Source organism: Trichomonas vaginalis, chromosome II, assembly GCF_026262505.1.
Source record: "Trichomonas vaginalis G3 chromosome II, whole genome shotgun sequence".
Classification (NCBI taxonomy): domain Eukaryota; phylum Parabasalia; order Trichomonadida; family Trichomonadidae; genus Trichomonas; species Trichomonas vaginalis.
In genome coordinates this window covers 1,417,273-1,429,024 of record NC_067204.1, presented here as the reverse complement: position 1 = coordinate 1,429,024, position 11,752 = coordinate 1,417,273, and the positions used below count along the sequence as shown (strand labels likewise).

The 11,752-nt window shown below is 34.1% G+C and overlaps 6 protein-coding genes and 3 pseudogenes across 9 annotated transcripts, besides 1 other annotated feature; 6 read left to right on the top strand and 3 right to left on the bottom strand.

Moving 5' to 3' along the window:
* Positions 1-1,200: 1,200 nt before the first annotated feature.
* Positions 1,201-1,461, top strand: TVAGG3_0466340 (protein of unknown function, DUF4106 family; the record flags this gene model as incomplete). Its single annotated transcript, XM_051235289.1, has 1 exon — positions 1,201-1,461. The coding sequence occupies one exon, from the start codon at positions 1,201-1,203 to the stop codon at positions 1,459-1,461; it is 261 nt and encodes an 86-aa protein (XP_051093113.1).
* A 121-nt stretch (positions 1,462-1,582) lies between these two features.
* Positions 1,583-11,752: part of a mobile genetic element that runs on past the window's edge.
* TVAGG3_0466330 (protein of unknown function, DUF4106 family) lies at positions 3,504-4,040 on the top strand (the record flags this gene model as incomplete). Its single annotated transcript, XM_051235288.1, has 1 exon — positions 3,504-4,040. The coding sequence occupies one exon, from the start codon at positions 3,504-3,506 to the stop codon at positions 4,038-4,040; it is 537 nt and encodes a 178-aa protein (XP_051093112.1).
* Positions 4,797-5,072, top strand: TVAGG3_0466320 (uncharacterized protein; the record flags this gene model as incomplete). The annotated part of the gene is made up of 1 exon (XM_051235287.1): positions 4,797-5,072. The coding sequence occupies one exon, from the start codon at positions 4,797-4,799 to the stop codon at positions 5,070-5,072; it is 276 nt and encodes a 91-aa protein (XP_051093111.1).
* TVAGG3_0466310 (uncharacterized protein) lies at positions 5,101-5,654 on the top strand (the record flags this gene model as incomplete). The annotated part of the gene is made up of 1 exon (XM_051235286.1): positions 5,101-5,654. A coding segment is annotated over one exon (554 nt), but the record flags the coding sequence as incomplete, so codon positions are not given.
* TVAGG3_0466300 (protein of unknown function, DUF4108 family) lies at positions 6,371-6,790 on the top strand (the record flags this gene model as incomplete). Its single annotated transcript, XM_051235285.1, has 1 exon — positions 6,371-6,790. The coding sequence occupies one exon, from the start codon at positions 6,371-6,373 to the stop codon at positions 6,788-6,790; it is 420 nt and encodes a 139-aa protein (XP_051093109.1).
* On the bottom strand, positions 6,807-7,273 carry TVAGG3_0466290 (annotated as a pseudogene). Its single transcript has one exon. A coding segment is annotated over exon 1 (467 nt).
* Positions 8,053-8,183, top strand: TVAGG3_0466280 (annotated as a pseudogene). The gene has a single exon. A coding segment is annotated over exon 1 (131 nt).
* On the bottom strand, positions 8,623-9,203 carry TVAGG3_0466270 (annotated as a pseudogene). The gene has a single exon. A coding segment is annotated over exon 1 (581 nt).
* TVAGG3_0466260 (organellar and viral DNA polymerase type B) lies at positions 10,774-11,712 on the bottom strand (the record flags this gene model as incomplete). The annotated part of the gene is made up of 1 exon (XM_051235284.1): positions 10,774-11,712. One exon carries the CDS (start codon positions 11,710-11,712, stop codon positions 10,774-10,776), a length of 939 nt encoding a protein of 312 aa, XP_051093108.1.

Sequence of the window (11,752 nt, the reverse complement as noted above, 5' to 3'; positions counted from 1 at the left end):
GAAGAAAGGTTTATGAGTCCGGATGACTTAGATAGGGAACTTTTTAAAAACGGTCTCGGAATATATGAAATGCCAGCAGATGAGGTACCAAGAAACTCCACAGGAAGAAGTTCAGATACAACCAGACATGGAAGAAATAGTTCAGCAACAACAGCTAGAAGAGCCTGAAGGAAACGAACAAGTCCCTCCTTTGGAAACTAACTTCACAGAACTAGATGAAGATTTGGAACAGCCGAAAAATCTTGACCCTCAACAAGAGTATGCGGAGAATATGGAATCTTTCCAAGAGGTCTAAAAAATTCAGCTGACATAGTAGAAGAATATCGAAAAATGTTCGCCGACATACAAAAGACTCCAACATCAGATGAAAATATTCAGCATAGAATGGAAGTACTGAAAGAAAATGTACGCAAATACAACAATCCTTTTTACTTACGACCATATAACGTTCAATCTTTGGCTGAACTCGGTGAAAATAAAAGGTTAAATTTCAACAAAAAACATATAGAAATGAAACATTGTTTAAAGTTCATTCAGAACCTAACCAATATGGAAACAAACCTACTTTTGTTTCTGCAGACTATGGAACTACAATGAGATGGGGTCATAAAGCTAATCCGGATAGGTGGTTCATAAACTTACAACCACAATTCCAAGAAGTTGTAGACGCAATGGAAGTGATGGTGAACAGATATAGCTGTTATTTTCAGCGCGGCTTTAATGCCATTGAAAGATATGAAACATGCAGATATTTTGGACCAGTATGAAATGAACATGGCTGATGGAAATATAACACCTGACGTTCTAGAACATTTATCTCAAAGAACTACACAGAACCATAGAGATGGTATATTTGGTGAAGAGTTTAGAAAGAAAGTTAGGGAGATAGAAGAAGAGAAAGAAACTATTGTACATGACCTTGCAAACGAAAGTTTACAAAATGTCATAAAAACTTACTTTGCAGAACAATGAACCGAGAAGGGATGAATATTTAAGAAAACTCAAATGGGACAGTACCAAATGAAATGTTAGTATTGAAAAACATGTTCCTTGACAAAATAAAACCAACTACAGAAATAAATGACGCAAGACTGAAACATTGGGTAAAAGCTTTCCCATTCACAAAAGATATTATTGGTAACATGGAAAGAAAACCAGAATGGCTACAAAAACATATATTTGGAAACGAGCTTATTCCATATGGGCAAGCTCTGTTTGAAAGAGCTTGAACCGGAAACTCAGGAAAGAGTCATGCAAACAATACGCGAAGACTCAAATACAAACTATGACAAAATCTTTCTAGGATATTGGTTACCTGAGATGGGCGACCAGAGCCCAAAGGCAAAAAGGACACGTGAAATTTACAACATACTAGGTGAACATGAGGCAAAGATGCAACAACTTGAAGCAGAGGGCAAGTTACCAAAAGCGACACCAAAGAAGAAGAGTAGAACAAAGTAAAGCTTGGTACGAGTGGGTTCTATTATGATATATAAATCCAACTATTCTATATTTTTACCCATATGAAATGTACGCCGCTCAGAATATAACGCCAACAGTTTTGGATGCCATGAACGGAAATGTTTCCGAATGGTATAACGAATGCGACAATGCCATTAGAAGGTCAGAAATAGTTCCTGGAACTTACGAATATACAACTGCTGTTTCTATGGAAACGTAGGTGAGTTTGAGAGAAGGTTCTTCAACAACAGTAGATATTGCTTGCGACAGGTTTCATATTATTCTATTGACAACTCATTTCTTATACGTGGAACAAGACATTGAAATAAAACCTTCTGCCAAGTTGTCTGACAAGAAAGGTTGCAATGGAATTTTCTATGTCGGATACCAATATGCTCCAGAAGTTTTCATGGGATATAAGATATATTCTAACTCTGACTTAGTTCAAACAGTAACATGGGCAAACTATGAATGGTTCGCTTTGAGAAACTCAGTACAACACAAGCTAGAGAACAAACAGACCAGTATGCAAATATTGAGAAAATAAGAAGACTTGACCCTAACGTTCCAGGAGTTTATGTTAACCTTTCTGGTTCAGATGGAACTGCTGCCACTAAAGTAAAACTGAAACTTAGAGTTCCTTTGTCATCTTTCCTCATCTTCAGGTTTTTAAGATACTTGCCAAACTGGGCAGGAAAAATTTCTATTGAACTTACTCCAAGCAAAAATAACTTAGTCATTGCACCAAACAAAGACCCATTCAGCATTACTGTAGCTGGAACTGGTGGAGCCAAGTTCTGTGACTTTTGCAAAGACAAGTTGACTTAGACTTTGGTTTCTCAAACTTCAACAATGAAAAACTATTATTTCAATGCTGCTGGAACTGCTTGGGACCCAGTTAAGTTCACATGCGAAAAATTTGAATGCAAGAGAATAGAAAGCAGACTTGCAGTCTATATGTTGGACCCAGATATTTCAAATGCTTTAGCTGCCAAATATATTGCAGTTCCACTTATGTTCCCTATACACCAAATATCTGTCAAAGACTTTGCAGGTGAAGTTGGAAACCAAAGTGCTGACCCAGGTGCAAGAACAGATATTGCTTTAACAACTGCAATGAAACATGCAGATACTATGTTGTACTGTTCAGACGAACTATAAATGACTATTCTTGTTTCTACAACCTGGTATTAAATATCATATAAACATAGATGGCAAATATTATCCAAGAGAAGAATATTCTACAGTTGAGGATATGAGGTCATACAACTTGACATTAGATGCTATGAACTTTAACAACAAACTTCACAACAACCATTAACCCTGAAATGCAAAGTTCTATTATGCCATATGTGAAAGTATGGACTCATACAGGAGGTCAAAAAACTCAATATACAAATGGAGACCGTTCAAACTTTTGGCTTGGCATTCCATTTGCTGACTCAGAAGACTTTATGGGTGGTATTTCAACTGTTGGTACTGTACAAATACAATATACTGGTGACAGAGACGGTCCAGATGAATTGAGAGCAAAGAAGTTTACAAAAACCAATAGCACTTTTCACGGAAGATGCTCTTTTGAAGATTCGTTCGATGAAACCTGCTGGGGCTCCTCAGATTGGCATATAACGACAGCTTCCATCGAGCAGATTTGGCAGCAGGTCAGTAAGTTGTTCTTGAACTGACTTCTCTCCGTCAAATATTGACAGTACGCCAGTTTTGACATAATATTGTAAGATAAACTTACCTTTAGAAATATCTGTAAGTTTTGAAGTTATATTTTTGTCTGCTTCAAGAACTTTCACCATCTCGTTATACCAACTTTCTTTGCTTTATGAAAATATTTAGGTTCAGCAAAGACTGCTATTCTATAACATTTACCATTGTTTGTGTAAAGAACTATTCTGTCAATGTATTTGTATTGTTTGTGTGTGTAAACTTTGTTTGCTTCAATTCAAAGAGATATCCGAATACGTCCATCTTTTTATTCTAAGTAAAATGTCATTTCCGAAAAATAGAAGCGTGAGTGTTCAAAAGGTTTAATGGCGGTGGCAGATGTGAAGTTAAATTCACCAACTCAAACAAACAGTCAAAGTGTTGTTGTCAATGTCAAAGACAGAGATGTTGAAGTGGGGAAACCATACGAAGACGAAGATGGTATAACAATTGTTCCTGTAAAAGAACAACCAACATATCCTGAAGTTAGCAGAGACTTAAGTTCTGTTGCAGATATTCGAAACGACTACCAACAACTGAAAGACAAACTTCAAACTCAGGAGAAGATTTGTCAAGCTTTAAGTATAATGTTAAACTTGGTCGAACACAACCCTGTAAAAGTGAACTCATATGTCATTGCACCTCATGAAGTTTTGAAAGAACTATTGAAACTTTTGACAGAGGCAGACGATATAAACATCAAAGAAATAGAACCCGACATTAGTTGCTGTGGTGTTTCATATAATGTCATTGACAAGATATACGTTATGAAAGGAGGTGAAACGTTGAACTTAAAGTATAGTTTCCCAGACGTCATAAAAATATTTGACGACCACAACATTTCATTAAAATTTATTTGCTAAGTAAAAATGTCAAAACTTCTTGAAAGATGTTTGAAGAAAAATAATATAGACTTTATTTCATGTAAAGGACTTTACACACTTTTGAACGATATGAAAGACCCTGTTTTGTTTGTTCGTGTACAAAGGAAAGTTCTATGTCTTTACAAAATATTTGAACTTCTTAGACAGAGAACTTCAAGAAACGCCATGTGAAAGTTTAGATGAAGTTCTTCTCCACTTTCAGAAAAACTTTTAAATATATATAAATGGCAGAAGATATAATGGTTTATACTATTACGACTAAAAACCCTGAGTCATATAATTCTATAACAACAAACTTACAAAGTCCTCAAGGACGGTATTGTAAACTAACTTTAAACACAATGACGACTAAAGCCTGTTTTGCTCTTTTGACACCAGAAGATTCATTGTTGTGAATGGTAAAAAATACTCCTTTGAAGATACTTACTCAGATATACCACCAACAGGTTTTGTTGACTTATTTAATACTTTAAGTACGGTGTAACATGTGCTGCAACTAGAGCAGGTTTCATTATGTTTGGATGTCCGACTGAGTTTACTATAAACGATATGAGCTATAATACAAAACTTATTTCTGGTTTTTACTACCAACAGTTTCCTATAACAGGAAAAGGTGTCATACAAGGTTTGTCTGTTCCATTGACTTTAAGTACACCTATTTTATATATTGTTTCAAACTTAGGTTCAAAGTGTTATTCGAATGTCGACAGAAACTATTATGACCAAAAAATACTTATGCGTATAAACAATACTTTCTCTGCTGGTTTGCCTATTGTTCATTCGAATGCAGAATTTTCAACCTTAGTGAACTCAAACACTTTGGCAAGTATAACGTTGACATTAGTTGACGCAAACTTTGTTCCTGTAAAACTTTTATGTCCTATGTATTTGTCAATGACGGCAGAAAGTTTCGAATTGGAAGATGCAACCGGTGAAAGTATTGTATTACAAGAACAACTTCAACAACAAATAGCTCAAGAACAACAAATGCAACAACAAAGTCAAGAATAAAAAAAATATTTTTTTTATTTTTATAAAAATGTACAGAATAGATGTTTCAGATTTTTATGACTTCCAAGCATTCAGAAATATGTGTCCATTTCGAGACTATAACAAAGCAGTCGAGAATTTGAAACGTTTAGTCATTTATGTCGACTCTGCCCCAGAATGTTATGTTATGAAAGAATGGGATGTTGTCTTTAACAAACCAAGAGCAACAATAGTGTCTGAACAAGAATGTAGACAGAAACTTAAGAAAATAAAAGTCGTACAAGTTGGCATGAAGATGTTAGATGCTTGGGATATCTTATTGTCAAAGTTAGAAGATTTTTCAGTTCGAGGTATAAAGTTCTATACACCTTCTCCAAACTTCTATTCTATCTTCACTGGATATAAATATGAACAAGTAGAATGGAAAGAAAATATTATAGAAGCTTGGTTAGACCATGTCAAAGAAATTATATGCAATGGAAACGAAAGAGTCTATGAGTATATCTTATGTTGGTTTGCAAACATCTTACAACATCCAAGTGCTAAAAATGAAACTGCTCTCATTATAATTGGAAAACAAGGAACTGGTAAGAACACATTCTTTACAGATATCTTATGCAAACTGTTAGAGGGCTATTCGAACCCGAATATGACAAACTTAGAAAACATCTGTGGCAAGTTTAACTCCTCAATAGAGAATATGAAACTTATAGTTTGCAAATGAACTTCAAAGTATAGATACAACAAAAGTTTTGAACTCAGATGCTTTGAAGAGTCTTATAACAGACAAAGTTGGTTGTGTTGAAAGAAATATAAAGACCAAAGAGTTTGTGAAAATGTTGCAAACTTCATTATGTTTCAAACAATACTGTTCCATGAAGTTAGAAAGTTCTGACAGAAGATATGTAGTTGTCAGAACGTCAGATTCTCATATGCAAGATACAGAATATTTTGACGACTTAGCAGAAACTTTGACATCTGACTTTTACAACCACTTGTTCTCATATTTTATGACATTAGATATTTCAAGTTCAATCCAAGACAAATTCCACATACCGAAGAGAGACAAACATTGTTAGAAGCAAACAAGAGTGTATATGAACTGTTCATAGATGAAACTGACTTTGAGTGTTTAGATGAAAGGTCATTGTACGATTCGTATAAACAATATTGTCAAGAATATGGTTATATGACAGCGTCTAAACGAACATTCTTGGCAAATGTCAAAAGTCTTTTAGATGTTCAGAATGGTGTATATACAAAAAAAAATTTTTATGAGTAAATTTAAAAAAAAAATAATTTTTTATCCGATAGAAAAGATGGCAAAATTCATCTCAGTAAACAAGTACATGTCAGGACTTAAAGAAGAACTAGACCCATTCACATATTTGAATGTTTACTTCTACCATTTTGAAAAGTCTTCATTCAGCAAAGTTTGGAACATCGAACCAGTTAAGTTTGCTATTGTGACTAAAAATGGTGCGAAATTTGAAGACTTAGACATAGAAGGTTTGTTAGCAGTCAAAGAAAGTTTTGACAGAAGGTTCTCAAACCTTAAAGAAGGCAAAGCATACAAACTTGTTATACCTTATGAACCAAAGAAAGCAGACGACTATGAATATTATGAGTCTAAGATAGTTGAAGTTCAAGGTAAATTGGGTAAAAAGATTTTAGAGTCTAAGCCAGTGTTTGCTCCTAAAGAGGAAGAGAACATTGACATTGACCCAGAAATGTTCTAAAAATAAAATTTTATTTTTACATGTCAAATTTCTTTTTCTCTGGAACTGGTTCAGGTTCTTTCTTCTCTTCTACTTTCTTCTCTTCTTTTACTTTCTTTTCTTTCTTTTCTCTCTTCTTCTTTTCTGGTGGAGTTATGTCAAATTTCTCCGAACCATATTTATGTAAAAGTTCTTTGTCCTTTAATAGCTCATCTATTCTGTTTTCTATTTCATCTTCAAGAACAGCGCATGTGTCTTCTTTGCATTCTAAGAACTTTTGTTGGACTTCATCTTTCCAATCGGCGTCATCTCTGTCAACAAGTCTGTCATTGACAAATTTTAAGACTGCTCTTTGTAATGTTTTATGGTTCTTGTCATATTCCAGAACAGAACTTTAGAACAAATTCACCTTTCTTGTTTACACTATGTTAAGATTTTATGGTCGACAGATGTTTTGCTGTCGAAAAGCTTGTCTCGAATATAGATAGCGAAATCGCTAGACATTTTCTAAAAGATAAAAATTTTAATTTTTCTAAAAATATGTTAGAAAAAAAGTTTGCTGACATTGACAAGAAATTTGAGAGAATGTTTTAAATAAGAACAAGAGAAAGTTAGAAATGCTCAGATAAAGCCTATACATGACAAGTTCTTATTTGCTCAGAATGGTATAACAGGTCTAATTGCACCACCTGGGTCGGGTAAGACTTTCACTTATCTTAAAATGGCTGCACAACAACAAGAACTAGATGAGAAAGAACCCATTCTATGAGTTAGTTGTCATTTGTAGTACTTCTGGTCAATTTGGACCAAACCGTCATTCGTTCAAAGATATTATAAGAAGTCTAAGTTAGTATGTATAAGGATACTGAGTTGTTAGATTGGATAAAGAAGTACCAAAGAAGAGTTTTGAAGTACAATGCTATAAATGAGTATATAAATTCTAAGTTTAAAGACCCAAATGAGGAAATGCAGAGAATATTGAGAAGAACACTTCAGAAACAAACAGAAAGAGATAGAAATACATTTCGAAGAAATTGCAATCGTACGATTGGAAGACATACCCTCATAGATGTCTTCTTATCTTAGATGATTTCGCCTCTCCTTTGTTAAAGAACAGAGAAACAGATATGTGTCGAATTCTTAAGAAGCTCAGACACTTTAACATCTCAGTTGTCATTTGTGTACAGACAGCAAAGAGTTTAAGTAAGGATGTTAAAAGAATACTTACTGACATTATACTTTTCCCCGGATTGTCCGAAGACGATTTCATGGAACTTATGAAAAGAGTCCATGGCAGGTAAGTTTGACAGACATGAACTATGGGGAGAAGTACAAAGTCATACAAGACCCTCATACTTCTTTCAGAATTCATATCTACGCAAACAAAGTTCAAATTGTAAAAAGTCAAGCTTGAAAAATGTAAGTGTTTAGTCTTAGAAGTCTGTTGTGGTGCTGGGGCTGTCGGTTCTTCTGGCTTTGGAAGGCATTCAGGAAGAGGGACGTGAGACATTCGTTTGTGTCCTGTCGGAAGGAAGAACTTTTCCTGTTGTCGGGAAAAACTTTCCTGTCGGAAGGAAAATTTTTTCTGTTGGAAGGAAAAACTTTTCCTGAAGTTCGACCAAAAGTTCTCAATTTTCGAAAATTTGAATGGTTTACGGACGGACAACTGGAAAATTTTTTCTTGTCGTCGGGAAAAATTTTTTCTGTCGGAAGGAAGAACTTTTCTTGTCGTCGGGAAAATTTTTTCCTGTCGGAAGGAAGGACTCGGAATGCCAGAAGGATTTGACGAGGCAATTTACTTTATAGAGCTACCTGAGCCATCTGAAGTCAAGCTTGAAAAATAAATGGTTCATCTACTCTACTTGTTTGAAGTTGTCAAAATACTCTGTTATTTTTTCCTTTAACAATGGCAAATCTTCTTTGAATGTAAGTATTGTACAACCTTTCATATCATAGTGTGTTTGAGGTAACGTATCTTGAACTATTTGTTTCACATCTTCATTTGGGGTCATTGAAATCGGTAAGTTTTCGCGATAGAACCAATTTCTGTCAGATTTGTAAATCTTAGCAAGGTCGTAAAAGCTTTTGTTGTTTCTTCTGACTAAATGCAACATAACCATATCTTTATCTTCTTCATTTTTCATCTCTTCAGTATAAATCATATACTTATAGTTCTTTTCCTTTCCTTTTGGTACGAACGTGGTATTCTTTTCTGAATGTTTTTGTCTTTTGCTTCAATGACTTCATCTTTTGCTTGAAGTTTCTTTTCCATCTCTTCACGTTCTTGTCTATGAATTTCGTCAAGAAGTCTGTAAACATGCCATGCATAACGAGGAGAAGCCCACATTGCAACTGCATTTACTAAAAGTCTATGTACATAATATCCTCTTAAATTTATTGGCAAATTTTTACGATTTTCATGTGTTTTATGCATGGCCGAAAAAAGTCGGTCTAGAGAAATTTCACTCAAAAGTTCTTGTGTGCTTTGGTTTTTGAACCAGTCGTCTGCGTGTTTAGTGTCTGGAGCAAAACAAGCCGTCAAAATACTTTGCATCTGGTACATATCGTCTTTGACCGAACGAATGAGACGGAGTTGTTTGTTAAACTGAACCCACTCATATTCTTCATTTATAGCTTCATGGACTATAACTGTTGTTGTGTTCTCTGTTGTTGACATATCTGTCTTTACATACAAAATAAAAAAAATATTTTATAAAAAATTAGCGTTATTTTTTCTATCTTTCACAAAAGACAAAAATAAACGCTTTACATGTATTTTTCAGCAACTTCGTCAAATAATTTTATAGCTTTATCTATCTCATCTACTTCAAACGTTTTCTTTACCTTTTATGGGAGCACCATACATTTTCTCAAACTTTTCGAGTAGTTCTGTTTCTGCAGCTCTCATATCGTTAACGAACACAACCTTGACTCTATTGACTGTACTGTCATATCTTTGAGTATATATATATGTTCTTCCTATCTTATATCTCTTTGTATTGAAGTCCTTCGGTTTCTGAACGATATAAAGTAAGCCTTCACTGCAACGTTCCGTATCGAATGAACCATAAGTTATGAAGTTATATCCAACAACTGGGTCTAACCATAACAAAACTATTGGTATAAGACTTTTGTCTATAAGATATGCTGTAGTTCCATAGAATCTTACCGATATCATAAGCTCAGGATTTCTTGTCAAAATTTTCTGAGTTGAAGCATTTCTAACCCAGTCGTTTGTTTTCTTTCCAGATGGAGATATAATGTCTGACAAAGAATATTTGTTGTATTTCTTTGAGTATCTTACGTTTTAAATCACCTATTCTAACCAATTTAGTGTTATTGTCTATCTTTTAACTGTTTTCAAACTCAGTGTTTGTCATATATGTTCTTACATACAAAATAAAAAAAATATTTTATAAAAAACTAACTTTATTTTTTCTGTCTTAAGGAAATTCATGATTTTCATAGAGTTTTGGCGACTACGTTTTCTTACGTACTCGCTGTTCTTCATGATTTTCATAGAGTTTTGGCGACCCCGAAGGAAGTCGGTCTCGCTGTTCTTCACTGATTTTCATGAGTTTTATGCAAGACCGAAAAAAAACGGTCTAGAGAATTTTCACGATTTTCATAGAGTTTTGGCGACTACGTTTTCTTACGTACTCGCTGTTCTTCATGATTTTCATACGGAATCTCTTCTCTCGGTTTTCCTCGGGAAGCAATCTTATGCCATTTTACTCAGATTTTTGTTGCTGAATTCAATAAAAATATAATTTAGGGTAGAAGGTTAGATCTCACCTCTTTTCTCACCTCTTTTCTACCCCAGTTATTTTAAAAGCGTTTTACATGGTAAACGTTATTTTTACATTATGACACGAAGTGAAGGTTTGACACAAGCCCTAAAAATTATTTTACTCAGAATTTTGGTCATTTTTCAGCAAAAATATATTTTAGGGTAGAAGGTTAGATCTAACCTGTTTTCTAACCTCTTTTCTACCCCAGTTATTTTATAAGCGTTTTACATGGTAAACGTTATGAATTCGTGAGACTCTAAACAGTTTCGTAGCTTCTATTTCTTCTTTTAGTACATCGAATGTTTTAACTATGCCGAAAGTCTCTTTATACTTCTTCTTGACGTCAGATAGAAGGAAATCGTCAGCAGTTGGATAGTTTTTGTTCAGAAATTCTAACATGTCCATTTTATCTTCTGCTGGCTTTTCTGCTTCTTTCTTTAAGTCTGCATAGTCGTTTCGCATTCTTTCTATCTCTTTGACGGAGTAGTTATATTTCCTAATTGCTGCTTTACATTTAGAACATTGTGGGTTCATTTTTGCGTTATACATTGAAATAAAACCAGCTAAAACAACTAAGGCGTCAATGGTTTTCTTTAAATCTGAAGCAGTTGGTTTTATTTGTTCATTCCATACCTTACCTCTTCTATCTTTATCTCTTATCTGCCATACACATTCAGCAACTAACGAAACAAAGTTGTCGTAAGTCTTAAATTCTTCAGATTTATATATGTCAGAAACATTCTTATATAACATGTCGCAATCTTTGTCCATAACCTTATGGTTGCAATGAAATCCTAGAAACTCATAATTTACCTTTCGTATGAACTTCTTTATTTCTACTGAGTCAGTTGCTTTGACTTCTATTTCATCGAATTCAGGAATAGTGAGTTTTTGTTGTTGGATTTCAGGCAATTTGGGTAAATGGTCAATAATGTCCTGCATGTCATAAAGATACTGTTCATTTGTTTCATCTTTCGCACTACAGTCTAAATTATTTGTTAAAAGTTCTTGCTTTATCTTCTGGATTTTTGTTTCGAAAGTATATGAAGAAGGAATGAAGCTTTTCATTTCTACTAACATTGACGTAGGATTCATGACTAAAGAGTTTGGTGCTGTTGTTTGAAATGTTGTTGTGCCGATTGTTGAAATCATATCTTACATACAAAATAAAAAAATAAAAAAAATAAAACTA